This window comes from Balaenoptera physalus (assembly GCF_965194825.1).
Source record: "Balaenoptera physalus genome assembly, chromosome: X".
Lineage (NCBI taxonomy): Eukaryota > Metazoa > Chordata > Mammalia > Artiodactyla > Balaenopteridae > Balaenoptera > Balaenoptera physalus.
In genome coordinates this window covers 93,124,975-93,146,800 of record NC_138903.1, presented here as the reverse complement: position 1 = coordinate 93,146,800, position 21,826 = coordinate 93,124,975, and the positions used below count along the sequence as shown (strand labels likewise).

General features: G+C 39.4%; 1 protein-coding gene across 4 annotated transcripts in view; it reads right to left on the bottom strand.

The window, feature by feature from the left end:
• IL1RAPL2 (interleukin 1 receptor accessory protein like 2) overlaps positions 1-21,826 on the bottom strand; it is a 1,100,174-nt gene that overhangs the window by 511,167 nt on the left and 567,181 nt on the right. For all 4 annotated transcript variants that reach the window (XM_082447592.1, XM_082447591.1, XM_082447594.1 and 1 more), the window contains one exon: positions 6,028-6,301. In XM_082447592.1, coding sequence (XP_082303718.1) covers positions 6,028-6,301 — 274 coding nt within the window. The remainder of the gene's footprint in view (positions 1-6,027; positions 6,302-21,826) is intronic.

Genomic DNA, 21,826 nt, shown 5'->3' with positions numbered 1-21,826 from the left:
ATTCTGTAATAACCTATATGGGAAAAGAATCTGTAAAAGAATGGATATATGTATAACAATCACTTTGCTGTACACCTGAAGCTAACACAACAGTGTAAATCAACTACACTCCAATATAAAATAAAAATTAAAAAAAAAAGAATAGATTGAAGGGATACATGTGCGAAAGCAGAGAAACTAATTAGGAGTTTATTGTAACAAGAGAGATAAGAGATCTTGGCTTGGGCCAGCAGTGGTATGGAAGGCACGGATTATGCAATCCCCAAAATTCAAGGTGGTTAAGACCCTGTGGAATAACCCCTTGAACAATGGGAGATGGGAGCTGAGAAATAAATTGTTCCCCATTTCTTCTCCTGGATCAAGTTTGTCACAATATCCTTCCTTCACCCTGCCTCACTTTCCTTTTCCTTCACTCCTATTTTTCTGGGATTACACTCCCTAATACATATTAGCTTTTTGCCCCAGAGTTTACTTTCTAGGAACCAATGATAAGATAGGAGGAAGATCAGGAGTTCAGTTTTGGACATACTGGTTTTGACACAAGTGGAGATGCTGAAAAGTCTGTTGGATAAAAAAGACTGCAGAGAGATCTGGGCTGAAAGGTATACATGTTGAAGTTACCAGTGTACAGATAGTATATAAAACTATAAGACGGTATAAACAGGTTATGGAGGGAGGGAGCATGGGTAGAGATGAAAAAACCTAAGGACCAAGCCCTAAGGGCCCTCTAACATTAAGAGGTCAGGGGGAATATGAGGGGTCAGCAAAGGAACTTCAGAAAGGATAACTGATGAAATAAGAGGAAAACTAGGAGGGTGTGATTCTCTGGAACTCAGGTAAACGACATATCAAAAAGAAGGGATGATCAACTGTGCTAAATGTGCTGATCATGTAAAAAGTTTCCTTGCAATATGGCATAAAGCAAGTCCCATGACTGTTGACAGAAATATAAGACTTGTTTAATATATGCTACATAGGCACTTTTAAGTCAGGATCATTTAAGAGCCATCAAAATCAGGCAAAATTACTGTATACTTATATTTATTTCTTATTCTTTTTAATTATGGAACATTTCAAATATATTCAAAAATAAAAAAAATGTAATGGATCCTCATGTACTCATTGTACAGATTCAAAAATTAGCTATTGATACATACTACATTTCTTGTTTCGGATATCTCCAACTCCCCTCAATTCTTCTGGTAATGTTGTTTTGTTAGAGTAATAATCACTCAAATGTGATGAATAGCAAGGCAAATGTCATGCCTCAGAACTGTGTAAATGCATTAAGGAACCCTTTAGAAGGAGTTTGTAAGGCAGTCAGATTTTGAGAACCTCATTTATTTCAATGATTACGAAAGACCAAAAATAGTTGGATTATCTTCCTGTTTAAGAAGAGGGTTCCTTATTCCATTTACATCATTGGAGAGGTAAATAGTCGTGATGGTTTTGAACTTATTACTGATTCTCTGCACTTGGCATCGTCATCCCCAAACACACAGGTTTCTACAGATATTCAATTATATTTAATCACTCTTTTCAATATCTGTGAATTCAATTCAGGATTATAGGAATACATCTATCTTCATCCACAGCTTAAGTTGCCCCTTGTTCCAAGTTGTTGAGAAAGTGACATGTGGGATTTTGTCAGATAAGATTACTCTCATCATTTTTATTCTACTAAGTGCCTCCACTGAAAAGATCTGAGTGGAAAGGGGAGTAGACAGTAATTCTTGGATTGGCACAGCTCTCAAAATATGACTCACTTCTCCACCATTCCTCTGTCACTAACCCACCGACATGCTGAGAAATTCAAGTAATCACTCTTGAGACTGGCCAAAGAAAAACACAAAAATGAGTAATTGGCTACTGAAAGGTCACAAACAGTAAACTTTTCTTGCTGTGACTTAAATGGGTGGAGCATATTACTAAATATTTCATATCTGCATTTTTAACCACACTGAAATCAATAGTAACTTTTAATGAGGTCGATAAAGCACAGAAAAATCATTCCATAATTACCTTAAAATAGTATCAAATTTGGGATTTTAGGTGACATAGACATTGCCAAATTCAGAGCCTTTTTCACTATAGATGTCACTCTCTTGCCATTCTGAAAGAGATTTCTATATCTCTGAGTTGACAAAAGACGGTTGCATCCTTTAGAACAGTGATTCCCAAATATTTTTTCTCTTACCAAGGCACACATGAAGGATAATATTCAAAATTTCCCCCACACCATCAGTCCCAATCGTTCCCTAAGACCTGCTGCACGAATAAAAGAGGTTGCCACCTATGCTTGCATCTAAGCCTCTGCTCAGTGGAATACCACTCCTTTCTCTTCTACTGATCTAGATGTGAGGTGAGAATTACTGACTTAGATGATATCTACAAAAAAATACAAGTAAGGTCAATCTAATATATACTTGAAAGAGGGGGCCACCTATAGGAAAGGATTTCAAGGGCATTGGGAAATCCCCCTTGTGTATGAGGTAGTACAAGGCTTTGTTTAAAAGCAAAATAGGCTGTCAGCTGAGAGGGCCAAGAAGCAACAACTCCCCAGTAGCAACGAGCACATCTAGCACCCAAATCTTGGTGTCTAATATCATTCTTCATTAAAAGGAATCAAGGCTCCTTGGGAAAATGCCTGATTCTAGGACTGGGGGCAGGGAATAAATAAGATAAGCCTGGAGCATCTTAGAGTGTGGAAATATAAGAAAATACTAAACAAACAAACAGACAACAACATAAAACACTGAGGAGGTTATGCCAGAGGGACAGAGCACCAACTGAAAGAGCTCCCAGTGGTCAAAGGTGGATAAATTTGACCCAGAAAATACAATTGCATTGGATTATTACCCAATGTATAATATAAATATCCATGAGTCCGTGGTGATATAAGTAAATGATTGAATAAATAAATAAATGGGAGAAAAAAACAAATATCCCATGCAGAAGAATTCTAAATAATTTTATGTAGATACTTTGGTCTTAATGAAGTGGAGCGTAACTACCACTCCTTATGTATGGACTGTGAATAACTACTTTCTTCCAAAGAGGGCAATTTGAAAAGGGGGTGGAGAAAGAACAACTTTACAGTGGAGAAAGACAAATACTACCTTGAGCCAGATGATCAAGGTCAATATCAACAATGGAAAAGCATACTGATACTCCATATCCTTGTTATGATGTGATGAAAATAGTATTGTATCTCTGTGTTCTTCCTCCCCAAAACACATTACCCCAGTATAAACATGAAAAAAAAGTCAGATAAATTCCAACTGAGGGACATTCTACAAAATATCTGAATAGTACTACTCAAACTGTCAAGGTCATCAGAAACAAGGAGAGTCTGAGAAACCACCACGGCCAAAAGGAGCTTAAGGAGACATGACGATCAAATGCAAGGTGGGGTATCCCAGATGGAATCCTGGAACAGAAAAAGGGCATTAAGGAAAATCTGAGGAAATCTGAAGAAAATGTGGACTTTAGTTAATAATGATGTAGCACTATTGGTTCATTAGTTGTAACAAGTGTATCACAGTCATGGAAAATGTTAATACTAGGGGAATTAACTAGGGGAAATGTTAATACTAGGGGAATTAACTATTAAATATTAATACTAGGGTGTAGGGCATACAGGAACTTTCTGTACTATCTTTGCAATAATTCTGTAAATCTAAAACTGTTCTAAAATTTAGAAGTGTATTTAAAAGCAAACTGGGAGCTTTAATTGCAGCACCTTTTATAGGGACAAAAACACTGGAAACAAAGTATATGCACATCAATAATGAAATGATTGACTAAATTGTGGTATCATAGACTATTAAACAACACAGAATATTATGTACTTAAAAGGATGAGTGAGCTCTCTATCAATTGACTTGTAAATATTTCCACTATGTATTTTTAATAAGGAGAGAAAATGCAGGGAAATATGTAACTCTCTTTTTATTTTGTAAAACATTAAGGAGAAATCCCCATGTAGATATGCTTGTATAATTAAAAGAATAAGAGGAAGGTATGCAAGGATACACACTATATTGTTAGCATTTCTCAGGGTAGGGAGATGGGTGAGAGGAGAGGAAGGAAGAAAGGAGAGATAGTCAGACCGGGGAAATAAGCAGGGCAGGGGAAGTAAGCAGTAATTAATTCAATAATTCATTATAAGTATAGCACCTGTATATAGTAGGCTGATGCTCTACAAATAAAATTTTAAATTTGTGAAAACAAAAGAAACAGAGCAAATGGAATAGGGGGAGGAAAAGAGATCTATTTTAGATTGGCAGGATTTAATGAGGGTGGGAATGAAGAGGGTGTAAGCAGGGAAAGAGTAGCAGCACTGTAAAGAACAGAGTGCCAGACAGTGGAACCGAATTACACCCACTTCTCATTTCTGCCAAGAGCGGTCCAAGGAGGTGAAAATACTGATTATTGCTAGGGGTGTGATCAGAATGATTGCTATTTTTGCCAATATCCTGGGGCTTTTGCCCACCACAAAGAGACTAAACTTGCTCCCCCAACACTTCCTCCCAATATACATACAAAAGTGATTCTTAGAGCATCAAGAAGGTTCTCTATTTATATACCACCTTGTTCTCCTGCCCTTTTGAACAATGAGGCCACACCAGGGGCTTCCAAGTGCTTTTGATGAAGAGGTGACATAGCTTTGGCATCAGACAAAGTCCACAGGAAACAAAAATGGAAGGGTCTGCATTTCCAAGAAGGTAAAATCACACAGTAGAGTGCAGGTCCCTGGTGAGCAAGATCAGACACTTCTAAAATGGCAGTATTGAAGAGCAGTTTAAAGGTCACCTCAGCTACTTACTTCAACACCTAATGCAGTCTCTATCTGAGATTTGAGATCCTAGATCCTGACACTGGGGTGGAGGGGGGAGGAAGGACATATTGTGGAATCGCTGGGGATAAAACAGACTGCTTTTCACTGTAAACTTCTTGCAAGTAGGAACTGTATCTGTGGTATCTTCCCAGAATAGTATATAGGAACACAGGATGACCATGTGTTTATAGGGTCCCATGTTGAATATTTAGATACAGCAGACTCAAATTCACATTGTAAATCCCATGAAGAATTTCACCGGAAGCATTTGAAGCTATTTTCCATCAGTAAGAAAGGAAAGACCCTGACCTAAATGATACTTTAGGTCATTTTCATAGCCAGATATCAAGATCATTGAGCCAACTGGCTCTATGCAAAAACAATTTTTAATACAGATTTTCCTGTACTAACAATTGGGGTTATGTCCCGATAAACCCATAGTAAGCTGAAAATATCTTAAGTCAAAAATGCATTTAATACACCTAACCTACCGAACATCATAGCTTAGCCTAGCCTACCTTAAATGTGGTCAGAACACTTACATTAGCCTACAGTTGGGCAAAATTATCTAATTCAAAGCCTATTTTATAATAAAGTATGCATATTTCATGTAATTTATTGAATACTGTACTAAAAGTGAAAAATGGAATGGCTGTATGGGGACAGAGTGATTTTAAGTGTATCAGTTGTTTACCTCATGATCACGTGGCTGACTGGGAGCTGCAGCTTACTGCCTGCCACTGCCCAGCATTATGAGATAATATCATACCTCATATTGCTAGCCTGGAAAAAGTTCAAAATTCAAAATCCAAAGTGAGGTTTCTACTGAATGCGTGTCACTTTTGCACCATCGTAAAGCTGCAAAATTCTAAGTCCAACCATCGTTAAGTCAGGGACCATCTATATAAGACCCTGGGGCAGCGGTGGAGTTGGGAAATAAATGAATCACAAAATTTTCTGAATTAAATGAGCATACATAGTAAATGGGAATCTTATTTTATGAAAATGTGATAAGAACTTGCTATATTGTCCCAATAAATAATTAGAATTGAATTTACTGAAGCTCCACATGCACTGCAGCCTTTCAAGAATATATTCACTGTATAACATGAGGCACACCCATACACACTCCAGTCCCAATCAAGACTACCACCCGTGACATTGAGCAGTTTTCACACAGCACTTACCTTAAAACACAAGTGTAGAATCCACTGTCTTGTGCCTCAGCTGAGTGAAACCATATTGAATCTTCCTCTTTGCTCATCCTGACCTCTGAAAAGATGATGGGCTCTTCCAAATCACCTTTGTTTTTGTACCACATCAGCCTGAGCCCAGTGCTCTGGGCCATGCTATAGTTGGTACGAATGTAACTGTAGAAAAGGGCACATTTCACTCGGACTGGTTCACCTGCCAAAGCCATGTATGTCTTGAGATCCACTGACCAGTCAATGCAGCCATCCACTGAAAGAAAACCAGATTGGGCATGAGATGCAGTGAGCATTGTTGATAATAATGAGAAGAGCAACAATTATTGCCAACATGTACTGAGGACGTACTATGAGCTAGACACTGAGTCACGTGCTTTACATAGATTACCTCATTCAATCTTCCCAGTGATCCTATGAGATAGATCAGTATCCTCCTTAGACCTGGGAAAGCAGGATTCCTGCCCTAGCCCTGTGCCTTTGGGGTATTTCCAGTCCTCTGCAGTAAACTTTGGGTTGACTAGATCCTCCAAAGAGCTCCAGCACTCATGCCTATGGGGTTTTCCTGGGGCCCCACAGATAGGTATCAAGTCCAGTAGGGTGGCTGGCCAAGTGGATCACTCCTGCCAGTCACGAGGCATCCGCTTAACAGGATTTTGTGAGATCGGATGGCTACAATGACACTGACATGTTGATTTTTGGTGACTCAAATTGTTTATATAGACAGGAGCCCCACAAAACAAAGACTTCCTTAGGACCCATATAGAGCCTAGGAGCAGCCCTGAGATTGACCCTTTTATTATTCTTATGTTATAGATGAGAAAACTGAGACCCAGAAAAGTTCAGCAACTTTGCCTATGGACACAGGGCTAATAAGTGGTGGAAAACCAGTCAGTCTCTGATTCCCGAGACTGTGTTCTTAACCACTATCCTATACTGCCTCTGCCTGTAATTGTGACAGGAGCCATTGTTTTATTTATTTGCCTTTGAGAAAGTAGATGCCTGGGTTGGAAGCAGTGGATACCTAAAATGATTATTTGCCATTATCTACATGCCAGTTTTCCATGGTATGACCTATTAATAGCAGATATTTAATCACACTTCAATTTCTTTTTATACCCTTAGGTCTCCCTTGCTGCTCAGCTGGTGTGCGCTCATGGGAATATATTATATTAATGTCAAGTTTAATCAAATAATATTAGGTGGGTAAATCTACCATTAAAGAAAGACATATACAATAAATTCTCTCTTTTCCAGAAGGGTTGGAAATGAGACACTGTGGCTAATTTTATATGCTAATTTTATATGCTAATCAATACAATTAACATAGTTATTCTACCTCCAATTGCTGATTTTCAAAGAATTTCATCAAATTGTGCTACATTATATTACTTGATTACCCTTTCTAAAATAATCCTTTCATAAACTGTTTAAACACTGCCATTTTAAAATTATATGTTTCGCTTATCATTTTGTGAACTGATCTGCTTCCTTTTTTAGATGTTGAGAACTCTGCAACCCAGTGTGTTTATCTTTTAACCTCAGTTGACAGGAAGCTCAGAGCTAAATACAATGCTCAAGTGAAATAACTATCTTACCTCAGGATTTTGCTTTCTCTACATAAGGGGTTCTTGACCTGGGGTTCAAGGACACCCAGGGGCAGAGTGCCTGGATAGACTTCAAGGTTGTGCCTATTTGCATAGCTATACTTTTCTGGGGAGATGTTCCACAGCTCTTTATCAGATCTTCAAAGAGGTCTATGGCCCAAGAAAGTTTTTGAACTCTGTGGTTTCTGATGTCTCTTTGTGACTTTATTTTTCACTGCCTTGCTGCATATGAGCTTCTATTATAAGTTGCCTCAAATCCTCTTATAGTATGTGAAGTATTCATTAGAAATAAATCAATAACCAAATAAATAACTCATCTTAAATTTATAATGAAGGACATTTGAACTTTGAGTACTCACAGGGCACCAGATTCATCACTGTGAATTTTGATGACCATTGTGCACTGTTGAAGTCAAGAAGGTACACCTGAATTGGACTAAGTACGTACTGATCTCTGGCTATCTCTTCGGGGGCTTTTTTAGTCACTCCCAAGTATCAGTTGTTTACCTGTCATTTGTCATTCTCACAACTGTCAAGAACAGAGAGGGGGAAATCTGCATTTGTTAAACTTTCTGGGTCATGGTAAATTACTGATGATACATCTCTGTAGTAAATGCAATTTTAATATTTATTGTTTTATCATCTTTAAATTAATTTTATATTATTCCTTTTTATGGACTATTTGTGATACTATTCCCATGCATTAACACAACTGAGAGGAAACTGTTTTTTTTAGAGAATATATTTTTTTCTCATAGCTTTATTTTAAAAGTTGGTTAATAGAAAGAAAATATGGGGATAAATTTTTTTTAAACTCCTTAATATTCCAGTTTTTGTTTTCTCCTAACCCCAAGATGCACAGCAAGTGTTTCTGAATTGACAAATTTGTCTTGGTAAAGTAGTTTCAAACCTCTATAACTACCTACTTGATAGAAAAAAGAAATCTGGAATTTTTTTTCATTTGCACCCTAAACCCCTTTAGTTACTTCCTCTAAACAATCTGTTGCATAATCTACACCTGTACAATGTTTAACAGGCTGGTTTGTCCCATTAGTGACAGGACATGGCTGGTATAGAAAATAATCAAAAATCTGCTCCTGGGACACAACCATCATGTTCAAAGGCAGTTGAAGACATTTAACTGCCATTACAACTAGCTTTGTCATACGGACCTTGCGAGTACACTGAGAATTCATTTCCTTCTAAGTACTAGCTGAGCAAAATGTATTTGACTTAATAAATTTATGGTTCCTTTTCTTCTGTTCCCTTGCTTTAGGTAGCAGAGAGGGAGTCTTTAGTTATAAAGTAGTCAATAGACAGAGAATAGATATTCAATAATAAGGACAACAATTTCCAAACGTTATTCCTTTATTCTTTTCTCTTAGTATAGTCATACCTCAGTATCTGCAGGGGATTGGTTTCAGGAGCCCCATGGATATTAACACCTGTGCATGCTCAAGTCCCTTATATAAAATGACATAGTAGTAGCATATAACCTACATATACCTTCTGATATACTTTAAATCATCTCTAGATTACTTATAATAGCTAAAACAATGTAAATGTGATGTAGTTGTAAATGCAATGTAAAAGTTGCCAGTGTGCAGCAAATTCAAGTTTTTCTTTTTGGAACTTTCTGCAATTTTTAAAAAATATTTTCCATCCACGGTTGGTTGAATCCAAGGATGTAGAACCTGCGAATATGGGCAGGGTTGGGGGCGACTGTACTCACAATACAGGTTACAATATAACGTATCTCAAGAGACCTCAGGTGATTTTCCCAAAAAAAGCAGACAAAGTGTATGATACCAGGGATCCATGAAGGCCCATCTGACACCGAATATTTTCCCATGATGAACTTTACTCATGGGCAATCCATTCCCATGAGTAAAGGTCTTGTAGCCTTATGTCTAGAGAGTGTAGGACCACTACTAGATTCCAGCAAGGTGGTATGATTTGTTTTTAATGGATTGCTATTCCTAGGAAAACCAACAGAGAGGGGGGCAAGATGGGATGAAATACTACAATGTGGTGCATTTATCTTTAGATTTGGGACTGATGAAACAACTAAAAAGGGTCTACTGAGGTAAGAGGCCTGGAAACTCAGGTGGCAAGGGAACATGATGGGATTGAAACCTTGAGGTTAAGAGAAAAGCATGAGAGGGTCACAAAAAGGCAGGAAGAGGAGAAAGCTCACATAAAACTCAATTTGTCAAGGGCCATTCCAGGGATCAAAGATGGTGCCATCAGAAGTCACCAGTACAACTCACATTTCTGTCGTGAGAAGGAGTTTGTAATACATGTCACACGTTCAGAGCCCTTTGCACTTTGACACTCCAGATATATTTGGCAAATAGGTGAATGACTAGATCTGTGTTGCAGCTGACAAGGGAGCATTCTATGGCCAGGTTGGGGACATAGTGGAACTGAGTAGCCCACAGAGGAAGCCCACCTGCAAGCTTGACCTTATCAGCAAGGCCTCTCATTCACAGAGGGATCCAACCCTATTCTGTTCACAACTCCAGTTGCACCTGTGTAGGTTTGCCCCCGAAAGGCTCCTAAGAAAAGTGGTTTCTAGACAGATTGGCTTCTCCCACAGGTGGTTTGATAACTACGTTTCACTAACCAGCCACAAGTGTAAATAGAGGCACTGTAAGAAGGAAAATAGTTTTCCCCAAAAAAAACAGCAACATTCTGCAGTTGGATTGAAATTTGCTACAGCGCAAACCCATCAAAAGCATCAGTGAATGCATGCCTGTCCTCTGCTTCACAATCTCTCAGTATGGCTATAAATATTCCCATCATTCCATTAAAAAATACCTATTTCTAAATTATCCATTCCCTGTTCACTCTTGAGTCTTGTTATGAACAGCAATTCAAGTACTTAAAGAACAATTGTGTTTCTCTCGATGCTCATCTCTGTTCCCTTGATTTAGGTTTCTGTAAGGCTTAAAAATTATTACTCTTAGTTTGGTCTTGTTGGTAGAAATGCTTTAATATCTGAGCTATACAAAACAATTACTATGCAGCAAAGAAAGCCACTTCTTTAAAACCCAGGTCTCTATTTTAATCATTTTCATTTCAAACTGCAAAACAAGTGTATGCTTAGTTTGACATGAAGATTCAAAAAAAAAAGGAGCATATGAAACATATAAAGGGACATGCCAATGTCCACGCAATTTATTTTACCAAGAGGAGATTCCTAGGGGTAAACCTAATGCAGTATCCTGGAAAGTGCCCTGGGTGACCAAAGCAAACTTATTTAGCCTGCTTATAGACAAGCCTCGGCTTCCTCCTCAATACATCTGGAAAAGCAAATCCTGTCACACCTACCTGCTGTGAAAACAAAGTCCTGAGAAAAGTTTTTAATCTCTAGAAGAGGATAAGATGTTATTATCAACAACAACAATTATATTATTTTAGAAAAAAAAGAATATTGCATGCAGTAAAATTACAAGCTCTAATGGCTAGGTACATTACAGTTTTTATTGGGGGATAGGATATATAGGTGTGCATAGGATTGCCAACTTTGGATTTTTGCCCCAAACTGGGAATCTCTTTAGGTAAAATGGCTAATTAGCATATGAAAATATGCATTCTCCAGATATCTTGATAATGTTCACTACAACTAAAGTCCTTTGCCTGAGATGTACATCCAATATTAGTTTATTATGTGTTCTTGATTAATAAATTGATTTGTTAAACCAGGTGTTTTCTGGTAACTATGTCAGCTGTATATATCCCATTCATTTTTATGGCCAGCCCTCCTATTTGTGAATCAACGGGGCAATTGTTGGGGGCAATTCATCAAAATACCACTAGAGGGCGGGCTGTCCAAGTTTTTGTGTAGCACGGTAGATTTTCCCCACCTAATTTCTGAAAATAAGGATTTGCTATCTGCCAATCACTGGTTGCTGAGGAGGGATCACAGCAACCTCTGGGGATGCGCCCTTGGGGGTGGGTGATAGGCGGAGCCAAAAGTTGAGCATGTAGCTAAGATCTTGCTCAAATTGGATGACCAGGTTACATATGCCAGGTAAATGACCCAGCTTAGAAAGGTGCAACAGCAGCTACTGGCATTCATTGAGCCCTTAGTACAAAACAGGTAGGTACTGTGACAGGTGCTTTGCATGTAGTTTTCTCATTTCATTATCATGTCAACTCCGGGAGGTAGGAACTCTTGCTATTCCAATTTTACTGAGGAGAAAAGAAAAGCTCAGAGACTTTAAGTGACTTGCTCAAGGTTACTCAGGTTGTGATGGCAGAATTTGGACCCCAACGCAGGTGAGTTAGACTCCAGAACCTATATACTGCCTCCTATACGCCTCATCCCAGTCCACGAGACATTAAAATATTAAAATTTGCTTGGTGCTATCCAAATTGTCATATGTATTCCAAAGAGCACATCCCTGTTCAGTAGAGTGGACCTTTCCAGCTGAGTAATAGTCTATCCCTAAATAATAACCATTGTGGGAATAATAAGCATCAAATAATGTACGCCAATTATTTACCTCTGAATTATGCACAGTTTTTACAGAGTAATGAATTATTAACAATCTGTGTACTTGATTTAACCTCTGAAGATCAGTCCTAAAACTTGGATAAATTTTATCTGACCCATATTGACTCATTTAAAATTAAATATCTAAGGATGATCACCCAATTCCTAACATTACAGTCTAGAAATAGAGTTCTATGCTTAATATTTGTACTTATTATGTATTATGCCTATTGAATACATTACTCTCCTTATTTCTAATATTTTAATGTGGGAGTTGTACACCTTCTGTTTCTCTCTCAGCTCTCCTTCAAACACATGCCTAAAGACAAAATTCTTTTTATTTATACCCATCACAGTGTACGCCGTCTGCCTCTAGTGGGCAGCCTCCGAGCACAAAAAGTCAAGCTCTCCAAGAAGTGAGTGGCCTGTGCCCCAGGTGCTGGACATATGCCTTCTTGCCCCCAGCCTGGAAATATGGACAGAGCTGTTTCATCATTTTTAAAATAAAGTTCTGACAGTGGGAAAATTTTCTTCATTTTTAAAATTTCATCTGCACATCCGTATCTATCAATAGAGAAAATATCCCCCACTCCAGCTCTATAAATACAATGAATGATTATTGCTTCAGATTTTAAAAAGCATTTCTACATTTTTTATGGATTGGATTATACGCTTTCCTTTCACTCTTTTACCCCCCACTATTCGTCAATGGGAAAGTTCTGCCTAAATGAAGTCCTTCATCTCATTTCAACCCAGTTATCACACTTAATAATGGGCTGGCAACCATCTTCATTACCCTTTCATTACAGGATCTGTACTATGCTTTGTCAAGATCATTCCTTCAATCTTTATCCGACAAATGACAGCCTCAATTATGTTCTGGAGGTGTGGCCACGTGAGGCATTACCACCAACTCTTCACCTCCTGATTACCTCAGGCCTGATGAGCCTCCTTGGGTATTACTCACTAGTCTGAAGCTCTTCTCAAATGCACTGATGTTAATTTGAAGGCTGCAGCCACAAATGTGTCTGTGGGAGACAGGATATCAGCACTGCCCACCAAGCCCTCTAGCCGACTTTCTGCTACTCTCTCAAATCCAGGATGCTTGCCAGTGAGCTTATCTCCAATGCCAAATCTTCTCTGTCTCTCATGTTCACAGTCATCCAAGCCAAACATTTTGGAAGTCATCCCTGAATCTTGCCTTTCCCTTCCCACTGACCTCCCCCTGCTCCACCCGTAAGACATTTCTGAAAAGTTACTCAAATTCTTCCCCTCCTCTCCATCCTCATAGACATGAAAGTCCAGGCCCTTCTCATATCTCGCTTTTGGGAGTAGAAACTGACTTCCCAAAGTCACGTATCTCCTTGAGGAGGCAGAGGTGGAATGTAAACCCAGGGTTTCAGATCCCCAGCTAGCTCTATGCTCTCTACTGCCATACGCTTCTAAATGATCTTCCAACTTTTCCATTCCAGTCTGTTCTTTAAACTGCTACCAAAGTGATGTTTCTGATGTACAAGACCATGTCCCTTTACTGCTGAAAACCTGCAGTGGCTCCTGGTACGCAAATCCCTAAGCCCAGCTCCCCTGCCTCACCAGCGACTGCCTGTCTTTCCTGTCCCCAGACACAGCTCTGCACACACCCTACCCTTCAGTAAATACTCACCACTCCCCGACATGCCATTCACTTCTCTGCCATTGTTCTCTGGTTCCTTCCACTTTGCCTCTGTGCCTATCGATTGAGATTCTACTTATCGTCCAAGACAGCTTCAAATGCCACTTCGTCCAAAAAACTGCACTTCACTGCCCTGTGTGAATTCTTTCCCCTGCAGTGCTCTGACCACATGTTTGTCTACAGATCTCTTTCCCAGTTAGATGGGTGCCTCATTTCCTTTGTATCTCTAGGACAAGGCCCAGTGCATTGCACATAGTAGGCACTCATTAAATCTTTATGGGATGAAATTGTGTGGGGATTCCCCCTCCCAAAATTCACTAATAATCAAAAGTTGTTTGCATTTGTCGACCTTAAGATTCCTCCTACTGCTTCCCACCAGAGCAGGGATGCATCCAAACTCTGATGGAAATGCTAGGAGCCAGGCTCCAAGGTACAAAATGTGTTCACAATAACAAATGATTGCTACTTTCCCATTAGCTAGCATCACAACAAACAGGAATCACAAAATAAACTCACTGCCATATCCCTGCTCCAGAACTCATGATTCTATGGTAAGTCAATCAAAATCACCAAGTCTATCACCCAAGCCCTTTCAAATCAGGCCCCACCCTATCAAAATGGCTGCCTATCACTTTCCAAGAGAAATATTCTTGAAGCAGACCTCCTCCCTCACAGAGCTACCCTAACCCTCCTTGTTAGGAAGCAGTTATGTTGTGGGCCCTTGCCCATTCAACTCTTTCCTGTCTCCACCCTCATACCACTTCTCCCACTTTCCATGCCACTCCCAAACCAAATCTTAGTCAAGTCCTGAGCTTAATTTACCTAGGTGTCAAGTTAGAAACGGCAGCTTGGTTTTCCAATCGTATTGACTAGCACATTAGTCAAGGTCAGAGACTTCTCATGTTTTTTTTTTTTTTTGGTTTGTTTTTTCTTTTTTTCTTTTCATCTCTCCTCAAACACCTCCCAGACCAGACACTTAGTAGGTCTTACTAAATATAGGTTGGTATATTCTCATCTCATGAGACTTCGCTTAATTAAGTACTATTACAGTGAACTGCTTTGGTTAATTCATTTTTGCATTAGCTGAAGTTTAACCTTTGGATTGTTGAAAATCTTTTTCTAAAAAGTCCGAATCCATTTTTTTGCCTAAGTAGAGAATCGTGATGAGAATAAAATTTTCTGGATTGACTAAAGATTTGTCAGGTCCTTAGGGTCATCACCCTAGACCTTGATGCCAAGGCAGTATAAGAATAGAGCCTGGTGGTGTGGAAAGAGCATAGAGCTAGCTGGGGATCTGAAACCCTGGGTTTACATTCCACCTCTGCCTCCTCAAGGAGATACGTGACTTTGGGAAGTCAGTTTCTACTCCCAAAAGAAATTAAGACATTAAACTAGACAAGTTCTAACCCAGCACCAAGAAAACAGATTATATGATGGTTGCTGAGGTCTTTGGTCAAGAAGACCAGCTGCATATGTGCTAAATTGGAAAATCTCTCCCTGGCAATCTTCATTTTTTTCTCTCTTAATTTCACAGTTACAGAGAAATAAAAAAGAGTACTACTACAAACGCCCATGATCTCAGCATCCAAAGTTAATAATGTTAACTTTTTTCCAATTTGCTTTCAATAGCTTTGTTTTATTAAAGAAATAAAGCATTGCAGATATAGCTAATGTCCCCTTTTAACCACCACACACAGTCCCATCCTTATCTCAAACCCCTGCCTGGATGTAACCACTATTCCTTCCAACTTTTAGACTCTTACATACATAGGTGGATACCCTGAAGAAAAAATATTGTAGGGATTAAAAGTTTATCTTACAATAGGGAGTAGAGGTGGGAATAAAAGCCAGTTAACTGAGGGCTCTTATGAGGTGGGTTCTAGTCAACTGAGGTCTAAGAGAGTATACTTAACAACTGCGCACACACCCCACACATGTGCAACCTGCACCTCTAACGCACAGAGCCTGAGTGGGGACCAACCTCAGAGTCTACAGGGGTTTTCTGCCTGAAGTTAGTTGTTTCCACACCATGTGCAGCCACACAGACTTCAGGAGGAGATCTCTGGTCCTGTTGGAGTTCTGCTCTGTTGTGGGGAGAGCTCTGATTCACGGCAGAGACACAACTGTTACTCATCAAATAGCCAGGCTCTGGAAGTTACAGGCATGAGGCAGGGTCCACATCTTATGTTCTACACTTGGCTGCCTCTATTTTAAATCAAATTCTGGGTCAACTAGGATATACAGACTCCAAATAAGTGCCCAATAGGGCTAACTCTTATTCTTTAGATAACTTGTTTCCCTCTCCATTTCTAAGTTTAGCACACCATTCAGCTACCATAAACCCCTCCTCTTTGTTTTTTTCACATCTTTACTGGAGTATAATTGCTTTACAGTGGTGTGTTAGTTTCTGCTGTATCACAAAGTGAATCAGCTATACACATACATTATCCCCATATCTCCTCCCTCTTGCGCCTCCCTCCCACCCTCTCTATCCCACCCCTCTAGGTCATCACAAAGCACGGAGCTGACCTCCCTGTGCTATGTGGCTGCTTCCCACTAGCTATCTATTTTACATTTGGTAGTGTATATATGTCCATGCCACTCTCTCACTTCATCCCAGCTTACCCTTCCCCCTCCCTATGTCCTCATGTCCATTCTCTACGTCTGCGTCTTTACTCCTGTCCTGCCCCCACGTTCTTCCGAACCATTTTTTTTTATATTCCATATATATGTGTTAGCATACGGTATTTGTTTTTCTCTTTCTGACTTACTTCACTCTGCATGACAGACTCTAGGTCCATCCACCTCACTACAGATAACTCAATTTCTAAACCCTTCCTCTTAACAAACAGTGGAAGCCCTCTCCAGGCTCTGACTATCAGGGGACTGTGAAGATTAAATACATTAATGTACTTCAAATCCTCAGAACTAGAACAAACGGTGCCTTGCACACATACAATGATCAGTAAATCTTTCCTTTACTACCTCAACTACTACTATTTCTTCTTTTAATTATATATCTATTTTTTTAAATTATTCTATTGTACTTCTCAAGTCTTTACATACAACGATATACATTATTTCAATGAAAATTGTCTTTTACACCATCTTTATATTAAAGTTAGGTCATTAAATTGTTTTATAATTAAATTGTTTTTTTCAAATTTGGGGCATAGGTAAGTCATATTACTTATAAATTTCATTTCAGGACAGTAAAGGGCCATTAAGTAATATTTTAGCATGATATATATGTTTCAATATTAACTGTATATAATAGTATAGAGTAATATGTGTGTATCACTCTACACTATTATAATATGTATACTTGCTATATTATAACAATATTATATTATTGAAGACTGCATATATTTATATGTATATATTATATATACATTTACTCTATTACAGATTGCTTATCGTAGTTTATAAATTTGCATATATTTATATGTGTTTATTTTAAGTTTATGTAGTTAAATAATGTGTATTTATAATATAAAATAAATTGTTGTAACTAAATATATATATTTATATGTTAACTATAATAGGTTGAATCATATGAAATTGCTGTTTAAGTCAAAAAGATCAAATACTGGGACTTCCCTGGTGGTGCAGTGGTTAAGAATCTGCCTGCCAAGGCAGGGGACACGGGTTCAAGCCCTGGTCCGGGAAGATCCCACATGCCGCGGAGCAACTAAGCCCGTGCTCCACAACTACTGAGCCTGCGCTCTAGAGTCCACGAGCCACAACTATTGAAGCCTGCGCGCCTAGAGCTCGTGCTCCACAATAAGAGAAGCCACCGCAATGAGAAGCCCGTGCACGGCAACGAAGAGTAGCCCCCGCTCGCCGCAACTAGAGAAAGCCTGCACGCAGCAACAAAGACCCAATGTGGCCAAAAATAAATAAATAAATAAATTTATAAAAAAAGATCAAATATTGACAACTTCATATGATTCATCCTAATATATATCTTATATAAGATGTCATAAATTCAAATAAACGTTTGTTATATAAAGTTGCAAGTATCCTCAAAAGGGAGAGTAGAACCAGATAGAGTTGAGAACTACTCTGTTAGCTGGTTAATATTGTTTTTATTTGTCATTACAAACTGGTCCATGCTAGGGCCCTTCAGATAGTTCACAAAATCAGCAGAGCTTCTTTTAACTCCAGGCCTTTGCAATGGCTGTGCCCTATGCCTAGTACACTGTTCCCTCAGACATCCACATGGCTCACTGGCTACCAACCTCCTTCACTTATCTGTTCAAATAATTTCGGGGTGAGGAGAATTTACTGATTCCAGGATTGATCAGACAAAGGAATGTGTAGCTTGATAACCTCCTCCAACTCACTTCATCTCCAGAAGAACCTTCCAGACCCTGAGCATGTCCTTTCCTTCCCCCCATCTCCCAAGTGCATCTGATCCTTATCCACTTGCAAAAGAGTTTGTGGTCTGTACTGTGAACCCCCGCCTCCCCCAGGTAGGTGTCCAGGAAAGGAGGAAGGGCGGTAATGGAAGGGGGAAGCAGTTTTTCCTCTCTGTCTCTACCCAGTTGTTCCCCCCACCCCCAGTCTGGTCCTCCAATCCACCCCTGTGGCTGGGGGCAGCGGCAGCCTTGGGGCACCTGGGAGTGCCCATTAGTGGATTAGTCCACATGGCCTTGAGGAGGAAATGTCCATGGCTTTGGTTCCATGGAGTGCCACTCCTCAGTGACTACCAGAAGATAGCACTTTCTGGGGAGAGATGCAGAGGGGCACTGTGAGCTGAGGGGATGCTGGCAGGGTGTCAAAGCCGGTGTCTGCACTCCAAGTGACTGGGAGGTACTGTGCAGTGCACGTACTTACCTATAGCATTGATATGGCCTAGGTGGTGCTCAAGGGGGTGCCACCCACTGTGGAGCTGGCCCTGCCTTCCCTGCCAGGGAAATAGCCAAGCTCAAAGCACTTTCTGGGTTCCTGGGTATAGACTGTATCTGCAAAGTGTTAGCACCATTATCATAGTTTCACTACCTAGGATGCTGGTCTTTGCCTCCCAGAAATGGGTATGGTTACAGGACATCCCACAATGTTGCTATATGCATTTAGGTTAACATTAGAGGATTAATATATGTCTCAGTGTACAGGTACTGAATGTCCCCAGGGTAAAAGGGGCATAATTATTGCATATCCATAATATTATTATTTATAATTCTACAATATTATAATGTTATAATATTAGCCAGGACGCACCACCGGGGAGGCTTGTGTTATGCTTTACTTGCTGCTAACTGGGGATAATTACTGTGCATTATTATTATTTGTGTTTACATTATTTTTAATTACTTATATTACTTAATTATTTTACCTTTATAATACCCATTATTATAATTAAGGTCATAATTAAATGATTATATCATTAATCATTATAATGATTAATAGTAATACAATCACAATTGTATTACTATTACTATGTATACCGTAATTGTATTAAGTATTACAAGTATTATAGTATTATAGTAAATGTAACACAGGTTAATAATTCAGTAATAAATATAATTAGTAATAAATTAATTCTGTACTGCTAAGAAACCCTGCTGTTCCATACTGCTAAGAAACGTTTTATCTCATCAGAATCAGGATAACTGAGGTAGAGCATTAATGCAGTTACTTGCATTATTGTGATATTTTTAAAACACTATAGTAACTACCACTCCTGGTAATGCTGGTGTGCTATTTTCTTCCCTGGGAAATGGCATAATTATATCACATGGTTAATGTTGTTATTGCTGTTGTTGTTGTTTTTATTATCACTAATGTTATTTTATCATCTATCCTAACAATGGACACCAATGTACAAATAATGGTATTATCTGTTCCTGCCTGTGAAATGGAGATGATTTTGGAATATTGATAATTTACATTCTATTGATATTATAGTCATAATTAATACCACTACTGAGAATCTTGGCATGCATCTGTAAAATGGACATGATTTTGAGGCATCATTGATACTGTTATTATTTGCATTTATGTTAGTGCTAGAGTCACAATTACTATTAGGAATGAGTATTTCTTGTAAACTATGGAGAAATTCACACCTCAGAGGGTTTTTGTCAGACTTAAATGACTTTGAACCTGGTACACAGTAGTAAGGATAATAATATTAATAATAGGAAAGTTTAACTCCTTACTGTGTATCAGGCACTGCTTTAAGCACTTTACATGCATTGACTCATTTAATTGTCACAACAACCTTATAAGTAAGATAGGTATTATAGATATGCCCGGTTTACATCTGTGCAAACTGGGACTCAGAGAGGTTAAATGTCTTGCCTGAGATTCCACAGCCACTTTGAGTCCATGTTCCATTCTTTTAACCACTACTACTCTCTTGGGTATTAATGGGAATAATTATCACATGTAACTAATAATTTTAGGCAAGTTATTATCTTACTATTATGATGTATCAGACAAGAATGAGGATTTCTTTCTTTTTCATCATAAAACGGTCACAGGCACAGGCAGTGGCTAGTGTTGGAGGTTCTAATGTTGGGGATCCAGGCAGGGGTGGGATGACCAGTATAAAGAGGGGCTGAATCTCTCCCTCCTGATGTTGTCAGGAGACTCATTTAAAGTAGCTCAAGCCAAAAGTACCTGGTAGAGTGTTGGTGCACAATAAATGCTTCTCAAAAATTTGTTAATCCTTCATTATAGCCTTTAGCTCCTAGTAGCCCAGGTAAAAAGCGTGAGCAATTTTAAAAAGGAGAAATGCAAAGGAAAAATATTATTCCCGGTGCTCAGTCAGTGAGTGTTCTTTTCTCTCTCCATCTGTGGCACCCCCCCTCTCCACTTTATCCACCTGCCCTGCCCTCCCTGCTCAAAGGAAAACTCATCATGTCAACAGTCTATTGTTCATGGCTGTTTATGTAGCCAGTATTTGACATCACACAGTGGTACAAGGCTTCTAGGCTGCATGTGTCCGATATGTACTTGGAAAAGGCCCAGCTCAATTGATGTAGCCTGGAAGACTATGGAGGGAATGGAATGAGTCTCCATTCCCTGGGGCGCTGAAGGGATGAAGGATGATGATGTCTGGGTGAATGAGGAATTGAGAGAAGGAAGAGGGGAGATCTGTTAATGTCAGCAAGAGTTCCCTCTAGGAGTGGTGGGAGGTTGAATGTGAGACTTACCAATAGGATTGGTTAGAAGTCTGCTTAAGAAGCAGCCAGAACCCCAGGTACAACACCCCAACATCAGTTCCACACACTAGTAGAAGGCTGGATAAAAGATCTCTAGAGGGTAAAACAGAAAGGGTGTGATTTACATGGGCATACCTACCCACACCAGGTCACGGTTTCCTGTTAATGATTATTTATCTGCCACTGAGCTTGGGAATTTTACAGAAACTTGGAAAGTAACAAAGCCCAGACTGCCAGCGTTCGGACCATTGGGACAAAGAGCCCCAGATTCAGAACCCCTTCCCTCCACCAGACCATGGAGGCCTGACCACTCATTTCCCTTCCTGCATGACCCCTGGAAAACCAGAGTTAGATGCCAGAGACCCCATTTTCTTGTTGGTCTCTGCTTTGCTTCTGGCTCTGTCCCAAACCACTCCTGAATAAGCCTGCAGTTTTTACCTACTGTATCTCTAGCTCATTAAATGTGACTCAGACAAAGATGTGATCCTGGACACCAGATACGTCCCTACCACATAGGTCTCACCATGCAATTCCAGAGGGGCAAGGAATGCCCCCATTTAAGTGTCTAGGTGGGGAGGAAGGCTTTTCATACTCTTTTTAGGAGACTTGGGAATGGGAGAATCTTAAGTCCCAGAACCCTGAGAGCCCTCCTGACCCATTTCTCCCTCTTTCAGTCCTCACCTCCAGTCACTGTAGCTCAATTTCTGGGGCCCATCCATATCACTAGATATTAAGTTGTTAAGAGATAACCATTGCCAGGGAATGTCTACCATCTTCTCCCTACATCCATCTCCCCAGCCAAAACATAAGCTCCTGGACCCTGCTTTGG